The 13,803-nt window shown below is 33.2% G+C and overlaps 1 protein-coding gene across 2 annotated transcripts in view; it reads right to left on the bottom strand.

Moving 5' to 3' along the window:
* Positions 1–4,400: 4,400 nt before the first annotated feature.
* Positions 4,401–13,803, bottom strand: part of LOC129972747 (pancreatic triacylglycerol lipase-like) — a 54,466-nt gene continuing 45,063 nt past the window's right edge. For both annotated transcript variants that reach the window (XM_056086991.1, XM_056086990.1), the window contains 2 exons: positions 13,371–13,547; positions 4,401–7,976 (listed from right to left, as the gene is read on the bottom strand). In XM_056086991.1, the coding sequence (XP_055942966.1) occupies positions 7,877–7,976; positions 13,371–13,547 (277 nt within the window). In that variant the 3' untranslated portion in view covers positions 4,401–7,876. The remainder of the gene's footprint in view (positions 7,977–13,370; positions 13,548–13,803) is intronic.

The following is a 13,803-nucleotide window of genomic DNA, read 5'->3' on the forward strand; positions in this document are numbered from 1 at the left end:
GCAAATGTGGATCAGATTCCCTTTAAAATCCTCCAGAAAGCTCCCTATGCATTGTAACTACATTGAACTGTTACTCCACCTACTTGAGGTGGCATCAAAGTGATCTCTTCAAGATGTCATTCGGCCCTCTCCTTTTTATCGTTTATCTTTGACAGATGGACCATTATATATTAGACCAAGTTGATTAAAATCTCGTTCTTTAAATTGATCATATATTTTTTTATACTTCCATAGGATTAGAATGAAAAATCGAATCTAGTAGTAAGGGTTAGAATTCGCATACAGATGCAGAATCTTAAAAATTTATTCTGATGCATTGTGTTAAACTTTGTTTTCAACTCTTAAAAATAAACCAATGAATATATCAGTAATTTATTACAATTTTTATTATCTTTTGTAAGAATTCAAACAAAATCGGAATGTAAATTTTTTATTTCAATACAAACTAAATCTGTCGTATCCAATTCATATTCTAGGTTACATTATTTTCAGATGAATATTTGATAAAAAAAATAATAATCGAATTTATTATGCCTTTACTGACCTTGGAAATGTGTTGATTCTTATTCCCGTGCCGTGTATTTACCTGACCTCGATCGGCATACAAATGAGCCCCGTTCAAGAAGGCAGCGGATTCGTTCCCAAGATCACGACCGATTCGGCATCCAATAAAAGGAAGAATGCCAAATGATTTTCTTGTCTCGTGGCGAGTGAAGTATTCGGTGTTTTCCTATTAAGTGTGTTTGCCCAACTTTATCGTAAGATCGAGACGTAAAATCACGCGAGATCGGTCGGAAAACAGCTGCAGATCTAAATCTTTGGGCCATGAAAGCGGCTCGCAGTGAGGGATTGTGTACAGAGTAGACTGCTGCACCTAATGACACGATTTATATTTGTTTTGAGAAATAAATGACTGAGAATGAAAATTGTTTCGATAAATAGATTGCTCTTTCTGTGTTTTTTAGACCGAAAAATGCCTGAATTTTATATTGTTGAGAAGTAAAAAAAAAAAAAAAAAAAAAAAAAAAGTCATCAGATTAGTACTATTTTAAGTACTTTAAAATATGATTGATAATAATGGCAGTCATAATTATAAAAAATTCTGATTAGGTAGCTACGAAAAATGTTGATCCACTGGTTACGAAAGTTGGAAAAATGGGACCCCTCTTTGAGATTGGCACTCTATCCGAGATTTATTTCGCAACATCTCTCAAAAACAGAGGCGGAAGGGACAGATATCTTAATAACATATAAATATGTTATTAAGTCATTATATGCGTCATTTTATACGTAAATACGTCATTTTTCATATGAAATAAAAATTGGCGAAATTGGTACATTAAATATTTTATTTAGTGATTGTGACTGGAGAACTGTGTCAGTGTTTTACACCCTGAAGAATATGAAAGAGTATTTTCAAGATTTCTCTCAAAGATGAATGAATGATGATGGGGAACAGGAGGCCATTGAGGATGTATCTAGGTGTCTTTAGATTTCATATGAAATTTTGAAAAAATGGCGAAGGCGACCAGTGTTTGTGGCTTATTTGGGCTTGCTAATTATTTTAAATTTATATTTGGGGAGCGAACAACTGGTCAGTGAAAGCGAACATATTATTTTACAAAAACGTATGGAAATAGGGTCGTTAAAGGACACTTTATGCTCTGCTTGCCCGAGCGTAAACCAGTTCTCTTTTGCGATCTTCGGGCAAAATTCAGAATAGCAGGAAAATGTGAGATTTCAAATCATTTTCTTTCCTGCATTATTCTTCATAGGTTTCGTGGTATCATGTGGCACCAAAGTTACCGAAGTTTCTCTGGCAAAACGCGGTATGGCGTATTGTTGCATCGATTCACACGACATGATAAGTGTCACTGGACATCTCATCTAACAACGATCCTTTTCTTTTAAACTGAAAAATATCCTTATATAGAGGAATTTCAGATTTGGGGGATTAAAGCGTTATTTTCCTGAACATCGTTCAATTTTCACATAATTTCTTTATTTTTTTCTGTAAACATTTTTAAATGTGAAATATATAAATTAAAATCACGTACTGTCAACTCATTAATTATCACTAGAACTGACACACTCCATCGACCATTTTATTATTTCTCTATCTCAATAATTGTAGCAGCAAAAATGATGAAAAACTTTTCACTTAGTATGTGTTTTAATGAAAACGAAACAAGTTCGTTTTCACTATTCGAGCTCTTATCAATGCTACCTTGGCCTTTTTCGGATAAGATAATCGACTTCATTGGTTGTCTTATGCTGTTCGCTCTTTTCGTGTTATCTCAGCTGATACTGGAACCAGTTGAAGGTGGTCGTCTTCAAGTTGGTTTCTCCACAGCAGCTTCCTTTGTTGGAATTTTCGGAGATAATTCGGGGAGAAAGGACACAAGAGTACAGGCGCATGTACAAACTGTCTGTTGATAACGCTTCACGTGGCTTCAACCATGTTGAGCTGACTTATTCTCTCACGGACGAGATAGCAGTCATTCAGAGAATGCCTAACATTCTTCCGATGTACTGTTACTATCTGTAAATATTTGTATACGCACTTTGTAATGAAAGAAAACTGAGCTGGAAATTTATTGGATTATGCAACTTATGAAGTTTTTAGATTCAGAACCTACATTAGGGAATTTGGAGCCGGGGGGGGGGGGGCATCTTCATTTATTTTTAGTAACCCGAATTAGCAACTTTTTTTGAAATTTTAATTGCAGATAAGACGTTGGACACACTTCAAAATTACGCCTGCTGATTGAAAGATATAATGCAGCTAGGTCCAAAGAAAGGGACAATAAGAAAAGCAAATTTGGTCATGCATTATATTTGCATGACCAAATATATATATGTATAATGCAAATATCAGAATACGATACTGGCCGGAAAATGAAACCTAGTAAAACCAAATTTGGCTCTAAGTTTGCATTTAGGTAGTAGAAAAGGGCTTAGAAATCAGATTTCTTTTAGTCCAAAATGAATTGAAATAATAATTTTTTTCAGTCACTTCAGAATATATCATTGTACAAAATCATACTCAAACAATTTTTTTTAAAAAAAGCTTTTTATTGCTAAGCAAATGTAAAAAACTTCGTCATTAAAAAGAAGAAAGAAAAAAAAAAAAAAAAACTCTTGGATCATTTCACAAAAATATTTTATTTTGCAAATATGCTTTGTATTGTCTTAGTTCGTATTTATACTTACGAACTTTCTGACATTTTAAATACATTTCTTTTCAATAAGCTCTCGTTGCTGTGATTGCGAGAACATTTTCAAAAACTAATATTAAAAAGTTATAAGATATGCCTAAAGCATCATCGCGGTAAAATGTTTCGGTTTGTAGGTTCGATTCTCTTCTCATTTTTTTTTCCTTGAAAGGATTTTCATTTTAGCATGAAGTCATTTACAAGACTACATCCCTATGAATGAATTTTCTGTCATGGGTTTGACCGTGAATGTTGAAATAGTGCCGTGAATTTCCTTTTGCCACGAGTACGCAACATTGAATGCATGCTGCAGTTCAATGAATACTCTAGACAATCATGAGACATGAACATTGACTCTTCTTGGCTTCCAGTAAGACACGTGCTTTGACCGAAGAATCCGAGTGATCGCGCCACTCATACAGATTCGCCCTATGAATCAGTGAGCGTGAGGAGAAACAATCCTGCTAAATTTTTGGAGATTTCCTAGAGCGCAATATAACTGCAACGAATGCTGTAAATATATGAGTATCGTATTATCATCTGTAAAATGTCATATTAAAAACAAACATGCAAGCAATAATCTTTTAAAACAAAACATCCTAAATAAATTATCAACGATAAGAAGAAGAAAAATATTCCACAAGCATCTAATGTCAAGTGAACATGAATCACTCATAATGGAAAAAGAAAAATCAAAATAAACCAACCAAATCTAAACAATTCTATAGTATGATATGTGAAAACCTTGAAGGAAGATAAATACTCGATCGGAGAAAGATACATAAAGTCATTACACAACGTATATACACCAAGAAAATACCCTCTCTCAAAGACAGAATAACTATACAATCACCAATATATTTCACCATAACGGAAAACGACACAACAGGGAGAAACAAGAAGCTAACCAAAGACATAAAATACATCATTTGAGTTTTTTGAGTCTCAAATACATTTTTTGAGTTTTATCTTAATTTAAAAATCAATTTTGTGCTGTAATGTTTTCGGAAGTTATAGCGTTGTAACTGTCAATTTCCGTAAATAAGACAAAATTTCAATGAGTTGACTGTTTTTGCGTGTCGAACTCCATGAGTAAGGCCTTTTTATAAATAAAATAGACAGTAATAAAGATAGGAAACAATATAAAAGTGTTTTATTATTTATATACACTATGTTACAGTCGTTATATACACAGATGCTGTAAAACACATACAATGATGAACTGGAAAGTGACTTTCATTCAGGAGACAAGGGAATTGCATATTTTAACTTCTGAACAGGGAATTTATTTAAATCCAGGCTCAGCAGATGCATTTAAGTTTGGAGTGCCCTCCAAATGAGATTGGAGAGGGATCCTGAGGAACTGACGCAGGATATTTGTCTTTTAAATTAATACCTACTTAAATATAGATTTAAGAAGTGAAAATCTTGCAATTCGATACATATCCGATGCCTAATTTCGGTGCAAGTACGTTATGGCATGAGAACAAAAGCTGTAAAAGATTTTATATCAATTTTAAAAAAATCTAAGAACCAAACGTAAAACTCCAATCCCTTGTCCGATTTTCATATGAAAGCTCATGAAATCTAAATGGTCCCCTTTATGAGAGAAATTTTAAAAACGTTACTTCTGTATACACCGTTAGTAATGTAAACTTACAACAGAGTTCGTTAGGTGAACCGATTTTGAGAATTTTTTTTCCATATGAAAGTTTATGGTCTCTAAATACGCCATCAGAGATCTTTCGTTCTCCAATATCCTATATTTCCTAGAAAAATTGAAAAAACGCTATTTTATAGTATACCTTGACAGGGAAAAATCGCGACAGTATTCCCCAATCAAAGAGCTGTCCCAATTTTGTAAGTTTTTATTTCATACGAATGCTCAGCTAGATTTTAAGGAAGCATACATTAGCATTGATCGCCTGGTCTCAAGTCTCTATCACTCTTCATTTTCCAAATAAATCGGGAAAAAAAAACACTGTACGTTCTCTATAGTGTGATATATCCACAAAATTCTCCAGACATAACCAATGTACTGATCTAGAATTTTTAGTTTATATCAGTCCTTACGGCCCCTAGATACGTACTAATGGTAGTCTAACCTTCTTTCTCTGTATTTCTTATGCGATAATATAAAAAACGGTAATAATAATGCATAAAAAGCGTTGACATAGATATGAACTTTATCTACTGGATAACATATCTAAAAGTCATGATCTTTCATTTGAAATAAAAATTTCTGAAATCGATGCAGTGGTTAAGGCTGTGGGACTCGGATGTCATTTCTTACCTATACAGAATACATTGACAAAGTGTTTTTTAGATTTTTCTCAAAAATTGTATTGATGAAGAACAGGCAACTATTCAAAACATAATCAAACTGCCATTCATTTTCAAATGTCACAAAAATTGACAAAATAGGTGTTGTGGTTGGTTGGTTCTTTGAATTTTTTCGAATTATTTAACTATAACAGTGAGCGTCGACCCACTTGTCGCCGAAGGAGGGCTGTAATCAAATTTTAAAAGTTCATTAAGGAGAAAAGAGATTGCCCGATAAAAGCGTTTAAATTTTGACAGCATTCTGCGCATTTGCACTCGATTTGTAAACGGAAAACTGAAAGGAACAAGATATGGTCTTGATTTTGACATTATAATAACTCAAAGTTTAATTTGCGCCACCGAGTCTTGTTAAAGTCAAATTCAATGAAGGTGTTTTTTTTAAAGATACCAAACTATTCTTTAATGACGTAATAAAAAAAGAAAACACAGAAAAACATTTTTAGTCTGAATGCTATCTGTAAAATGCTGGGTATGACGTGATGCAAAAGTTGTTCTAAATGCACGATTGGATGAACAGCTGGACTTAGAACTTCTACATTTCAATTGCTTGGAGAGCTGTTGCTCACTAAGAAAAGAGTTACTAAAATTTTAATTAAGTTTTAATGGAATTTAATGGTTTAACTATAATAACTTTAGGACATTTTATTGCTAAAGAGTCACTTTCACACTACTTAAAAATAATATCCTATCAGTGATATTAACCTTACCTCTGTGCAATTTTTCTCTTCAAAAGTATATTGAAATGTGTAAAACTATTTTAAATTTGTTTTAAAATAACCCTTTTTATAGTTTTAATTGCTGCGTTTATGACCAAGTGTGTTGCGACGATATTAAATGTATTTTTATGAGTGTAAGTCATCGCTGCCATATAACTAATAGTACATTTTGAATAATATAAAGATACACGAATGAAGCCTTAAACATTATTATTCTACAATGTTTCAGATTGAAATATTTTTGGTATCTGAAGTGCTCTGAATAGGGACAACTGAATTGTAACCATCCGATAGAAAAAATGCTTTGATCGTCTCGGGCTTTCTAAGAAATTATTAAAAATATGACTTATATCTATTTATCATTGTAGCTTAGTTAATACTGGATGTCCCAAAAGATAGTTTACGAACTTGAAGCCAGACATAAAAAAAATAGGCCATTTATTCCCCCAATAGAACATAGGTTGTAAACATAAAGGGGGCCATTTTAAAAGTGAAATAAAAAAAACATCTGGTACCTGATATGCACAGATTCTCAATGGGACAATAACAATAGTTGGATGCATAGAAACATTAAGAATCACATATAGCATGAATGATACTCTAATTTCAAGTAGGACACCGTATCACTAACGAATAGTTTAAAATTTAACGCAATTTTCATAGACTTGTCATACAAAGCAAAATAGGGTTCGCTCGATATTTAAGAGATTCGTTTGTAATGCTATAGTAAATTTGTATTCCATTAAACTTCTGCTGTGCAATTTTTTAGGCGTATTCTTTCCTTTTGCTTGATATATTTATAAAAAGTCTCCTGTAACGATTATTTTTGCAAACTTTTCATCCCACTGGAGTGTACTTCAGTTATGGGAAAGCAGGTTCTCGCTTCCCTGGCGTGGGGTTGAGTTGTTTCCAATCCGATGATGAGTCGTATCCCTAAAGTGAGCGCATGAATCGCAACTGTAATGGGATTATTTAGCATTCATCTCGTCACACGATTTATTTCCTGCTGTGGCAACTCGATCATTCAAATTATAACGGAAACTACGGCACAACAGTGATTACCTTTGTCTTACGTTGTAAAAAATGCTTTTGTTTATTTATTTGTCTTTGATATTTGAATACGACATTTTTAGGAACCCTGAATGTGAGAAATGCAATTTTCAGTTGACACCTCATACTTGCCAAAGGTTCAAAAAGTATACTTGAATATATTTGAGATAACATTAAAAACGAATTACGGAATTACATGATATTACGGAAGCAAGTTTCTATGGCAACTTTCAAATTATATCGATATACAAGAGATTATGATATAAGGTACATATGAATTATAATATGTCACAAACGTTTGGAGATTTTGCTATGCCTCTTGTTCCATTATTTAAAATGAAATAAAGTATCCTTTAAAATCCAGAAACACAGATATGGAACAGTTCGATTCACGAAAACTTATCTTGCAATCCGTCCTGAGGAGCCCACTCATTACAGGCGTGAATAATAAAAGAAGACACAGGGGGGAGATTTGTTGTTCCGCAACAGTTCAGACTCAGATTCCTGCCATTTCCCAAGGTGAATGGCTCAAGGCGGTATGCTGCATTTCTCTCAGTAGCAGGTGTTCGGCGTGAAGACAAAGACCTTCCCTTCATGCACGTTGACTTTCTCCGACGACCGGCAGAGCGCGGTAGACACCAGCTCCTTTGGCCTGTTTCAAATCAAAGTAACAGTTAGGGAATATAAAACACATATGATGATCTATCAACTAGCATACACAAGTAAAAGACGATTCAGCAGTTAAAATTCAGATCAACTTTAAAAATCAACAATTTCTGTCGAATAGAGGCCTTACTACCGGATGATATATGAATTACGAGGAAAGGATGAAAAGTTTCCGGCCTTACCTAGAGGTGGCGCTCCTGGAATTACTTTAAGTAAAGCACTTCGAAGTGCCATCTTTGTTTAATACTTCCTGCATATTTTGAAAGATTTTTGTCAAGTTGATTTTATACTGTGCGTTTTTAAAATTTTTTTCTTTTGTTTTTAGCCGTGTACGGAAAAAACTGAAGAGCGAGATGTGATAAAAATTTTTTTTCATAAAAGGCTTACCTTCAAGGATATTAAAACTGAGCTAGATACTACACAGGGAGAATCTGCTCCTTTATTTACAACTGCTAAAACATGGGTTGCAGACTTAATACGGGGTTGTACAAGCACTCTGAATGTGGAGCGTTCTGGAAGGCCAAAATCAGCCACTACAGAAGAAATCGTCAGAAAAGATCAAAAAAATATTATGAATAATCGCCGATTGAAACCGACAGAGGTTGCTGAATCTGTTGGTCTATCCAAAGAACAAGCACGTCCTATTTCAATCGATATTTTGAGTATGTGAAAGTTATCTGCAAGATGGATGCCGCGTTTGCTGACCTTGGACGAAAAACTGCAGCGCATGACAATATCGGAACAATATTTGGAGCTGTAAGATTCAAATCCAATTGATTTTTTACGGCGTTTCTTTACTGTGGATGAGACGTGGATGCATCACTATACTCCAGAGATCAAACGGCAATCAAAATAGTGGACATCGTAGGACAAATCAACACACACACACACAAAAAAAACAAACAGTGCGCCATCTGTTGGTAAGGTTATGGCAACAGTTTTTTGGACGTTAATAGAATTTTTTTATTTGATTATCTAGCAAATGGTAGGACCATCAATACTGAATATTATGCTAATCTTTTGGATAAATTAGATACAAAATCAAAGGAAAAAGACCAGGTTTGGCCAAGAAGAAAGCCCTGTTTTCACCAGGACAATCCTCCCGTCCACAAGGCTGTCACTGTGATGGAAAAACCTCATGAACTGTAGTTTGAAACTCTTCCTCGTGCACCCTGTTCTCCAGATGTGGCCCCCTCGGACTACAATATCTTCCCCAACCTGAAAAAATTACTGGCTGGAAGGAAATTTTTTCTGATACCGAAGTTATCTCAGTGACAGATACCTATTTTGAGGCCTTAGATGAAAAATCTTACAGAAAGGATATCTAAGCATTGACGCTACGCTTTAGCAAGTGCATATTTTTGAAAGGGAATTACATTGAAAAATAAAGCAATAATTAAACATATTACTTTTTATTTTTCTTGTTAGGCCGGAACCTTTTCTACCCATCCTCATAGTGGCGTATGGTGTATTATGGGATCCAGTTTATAAAAGACACAGAGACCGTATTTGCGATGAGTGATTTATTGGTTACATTAACATTCATTCTTTTGTATGGAAAATATGTTTCCAATGATTACTGGCGTTGAAGTTATGTGCTGGATTGACTTTACAAATCAAATTTTGAAGAAAATTTCAATAAAACTCTGATTTCTTAGTTTCAAAGAATCTTCAACCGTGGTCTTTTTTTCTCCAAAATCAGTTCAATGAATTTATTGAATGATCTATTTACAATAGACCGAATTCATCATTTTTATTGTGGCATAATGATTTTGATAGTTTGTATCTTATATTCAATACATAAGAGGCCAAACATAAAGTGATGTGTAGTGTCTTAAGGTGTAAAACATTGTGTGGTTAAAATTATTTTCAGTCACAACATTACTTTTAATATTTCTAATTCCATCTATTTCATTTGGGTATTAATATTTGTTGAGTACTTATCAAATACGCAATCAAAATTGTAAAATCGTTTCCTCGTTCTGTATGTCATTAGGTGATAATTTTTAACTCTCAATACGATACTCATTCATATTTTCCTTTAAATCATAATTTAGAACAAGTTTCCTTTCTTTCCTTCAGCAAAATAATTAATTTTATTGATTTTAGATTGCGATATGGTACACTTAACAGAGAAGCATTTGTTGTGGACAAGAAAATCTTGTCATCAAAACTGTCGTCGTTACTCGAGATCATGAATGATGGACATATTGATATGTCAATCATTTATTGACTGTCAGAATTTCGTTCGCTTATCGGAACAACTCACATGACGAGTTCGAAGTTTAAAGGAATCGGAAAATACATTTATCGGAATTCATAGAACAGGAATTCGAACAATATAATTGCGCTAAAAAGATTTCATTTTTTTTTTTTTTTTTTTTTTATGCTGGTGAGACGTCAAATGTTGACGTCTCACGCTCAGCAACTTCGTTTTAACCAACATTTTAAAACTATAAATTTATTCTTTAAGTAAAGGTGAAAAACAGTATTTGCCATCTGTATTAGTTTTGTTTAACTTTATTTTTTTATATTTGGTAATTTCCATAAAATTTAAAATTGCTTCAAAATATTTAAGTTTTGTATCTTGCATCTTTAATAATGCTCGGTAGCTTTATATTTATTAAATTAGCATGTCTTTCCAACTTTGGAAAACTTGTTTTTCTACTCTATTTATTATGCAATTAAAGTTCATAGTTCTACGATTCCATGGATTATAATACACATCTTACAGCAGATATTTCAAAAAATAAAAAGTGTTGCGGAACTTAAAATAAGAAAAAACATAAACAGAACAGTAATTATAAAATAAATACACTATCGAAATAAACCATTAACAAAAAATTATTCTCTTTACGTTTTTGAGGCTTTTTGTTTTTCACGTAAGTTATGCAAAAACAGTGGAAATGGTCTCTCCAAAACTTTCTCGCATACTCTCAAATAGAGATGTTATCCCACTGAAAGCCTTGCTTGGTATTGGCGTTCAATAGTTATGACATATTAACTTTTGGCCTGAATTTAGTAGTTTGACTGAATCTATGGTATTTATGTGGTAAATTAACTCCACGAGAGGGCGCTCTGCATTCTTCAGGTGATAGCCAGCAGTCGGAGGGCAGAGTTCAGAGTTCACTAGACGAGGGGAGAGAACGGACGTCCGCCGAGAAGGGTGTGACCGGAAATCGAGAAGACGTGATACTCTGAAAAAGGGCCGAAACTGAAATTCTTACGTTGAAGAATTTCAGTTTCTGCAAATGCTAGTGTACCACGTGTAGGTGGGAAAGATCCTTTGAACAACATCAACTGTCCATCTTCATGTAATATAAATTCCTTCTTCATCATCAGATTCTCACTTGTAAAAATCGTCATAATCATCCTTTGTTAATAGGAATAAAACGCTTAAGCAAATCCAAGTGGACTGATGCATTAAAACCCATCACACCCACATTTGCTTTAACGAATATTTTGGCGATTCATCTCTGTCATGTTGTTTAAAGTATCCGAAAGTCGAATTGGTGCTTTCGACTCATTTTTACCGATCGATTGAAACCGAAGTTTGACACCGAACTACACATAGAGTCGCAAAATGACATATCGAATTTTATATATTTAAGTCATTGCGCTTATGAGTTACCCTATTTACATGTTCCCGAAAGCGTTCAACTCCTTGTTGTATTTAAGTCAAATTTGATAAATGGCAATACTATGGGTGTTCAAGTTGTGTACTGAATTTTATCCATGTCACTCTCTTCGTTTTGAAGTTAGCGTGGTATATTCTAACAATCGAACAGACAAACTTCAAACGAAAAGATTTTACTCAACATTTGACAGAAATCAGCAAATATGGAATAAAGACCGTATACCAAATTTTTTTCGTGTAGCTCAAAGCGTTTTGAGTAACTTTTGTTACAGACCGCATACATTTTCCAAAAATGCGATTTGTGCACTCAGGGAGATCTAAAAACGTAAATATTTGTCAAAATCTTGAGATCGATTTTTTTTTTTTTTTTTTTTTTTACCATTACAATATTTACTCTATACTTCGTGTGGGAAAAAGTTAAAAAAAAATCAAGAGTTATTGTTAAGAATCAAACGGATAACTCAAAATGGACTTCCATTATAAGTTAATACTTTGCTTTAAGATATTAATAATTAAAGAAATATGAATAAATGTAACTCAAATCATTATGCATTCCTTCTTTTAAATGAAATATCAGATATCAAATAACGAATTTTAACTTTAATTTCATTATTAGCACCCTTAAATTATCTGAAAATGGTCTTAATGAAGTGAGGATCATTTAATTGCTGAAACTTTATCATAAATAAGATGCGAATATCATTTAAGGTTATAAATAAAGATAAATATCAAGTTCGGAACAGAAATATTGAATTTTATAAGAATTTTTTATAGAAGAATAATTAAATTGTTTTGTTCCTAATTAAAACCGATTCCAAATGGGTAAAAGTATTTGTAAAATATCTAATACGTAATAGAAAGAATTCCCATTTTATATGTAACTGCTGTGGTACCTATCACCAAATGCACTTTTCATAAAAAGAAAAGGCAAATGAATTATTTAAATAATATTTTGTTAGTCAATTCACGTGACAAACGTAAACGCTGTCTTATTCTGTGCTACACAGCCATTTGGTTTCTTTACGAAAGATGCACTGTGGATTCTGTACTTAAACTGAATAATGGATTTGACGTGGACCTGAAATGATGCTACTTTGATTTTATGACTTTTTTTCTAAATGCCAAATTCCTAATTCTCACGAGTAAATATGCATAAACTGAAAGCTGTATACATACCACGCGTAGCCAACTAAGCTTTGTTTTGTCAAATATTATTACAAAATGTATTACGTATAAAAATTGCGATTACATTTTAAAATGAATCGAAGTTTGTAGTTTATCTGTAATAACTTCGAGCACAAATAACCATTTTTACACAGATTTAAAATTAAAAAACAAAATCTTTTCAGCGATACCCATTTTATTCACTCATACTTTTTATCTGATTTTAATATTTTTCTAAATATTTTTTTCACAATTTCTTTCCCAAAGCGAAATTCTAACAGAATTTGAGAGCCACTTCACTTTTATATTTAGAAACTTCCTCCTTGGAGAGATGATAATAAAGCAGATGTGTGAAGAATTCAGATAACATTATTCCTCAAGGCACTGATATCAGCTAATGCTGTAAATATTACACCTACGATTTTGTGAATAATTTTTCCTTTTAGAATTGGAAGGAAAATTTTATGAATTCATGTCATGATTTTTACATGTCATTTTTTTTACAGTTAAACTGAATAGTTAACTTAAGATATGCACTTAAAGTAAAATCTAAATGATGAAGTCAATCAATGTACTTACAGTGGGTAGAGGTAGTTTATTTCGATTTTTTCAATGAAGAAATTTGACTTTTTCTTGTACTGATCGACTCGTTGCGGATCGTATTCAAAGGCGAGGGCGGCCGAAAGCGGTTCGCCCAGAGGTCGGTCCGTCGACAGGAGAAACTTGTTCACTTGATTCGTTTTAGCAAGATTGACGCTGAAAACGAACAAAACAACTGTTGTAATAACGACAGATCTGATGCAAGTATATTTCCTATGGAATTGAATTTTGAGTCCTCGTAGTAAAAAATTTTACGAGCAACGAAATATGCGTAAAAATTCAACTCGTAATCCGCTGTTGGAAACTTAGTAATGGTTTCCATATAATAATAGCTGATACAGCATTGAGCAAGCATGAAACTTATACTCTTTCGATACAGTTCGCCTGCGTTGTATTCAGTGCATTTCTGGAA

Source organism: Argiope bruennichi, chromosome 6 (genome assembly GCF_947563725.1).
Source record: "Argiope bruennichi chromosome 6, qqArgBrue1.1, whole genome shotgun sequence".
Taxonomy (NCBI): Eukaryota; Metazoa; Arthropoda; class Arachnida; order Araneae; family Araneidae; genus Argiope; species Argiope bruennichi.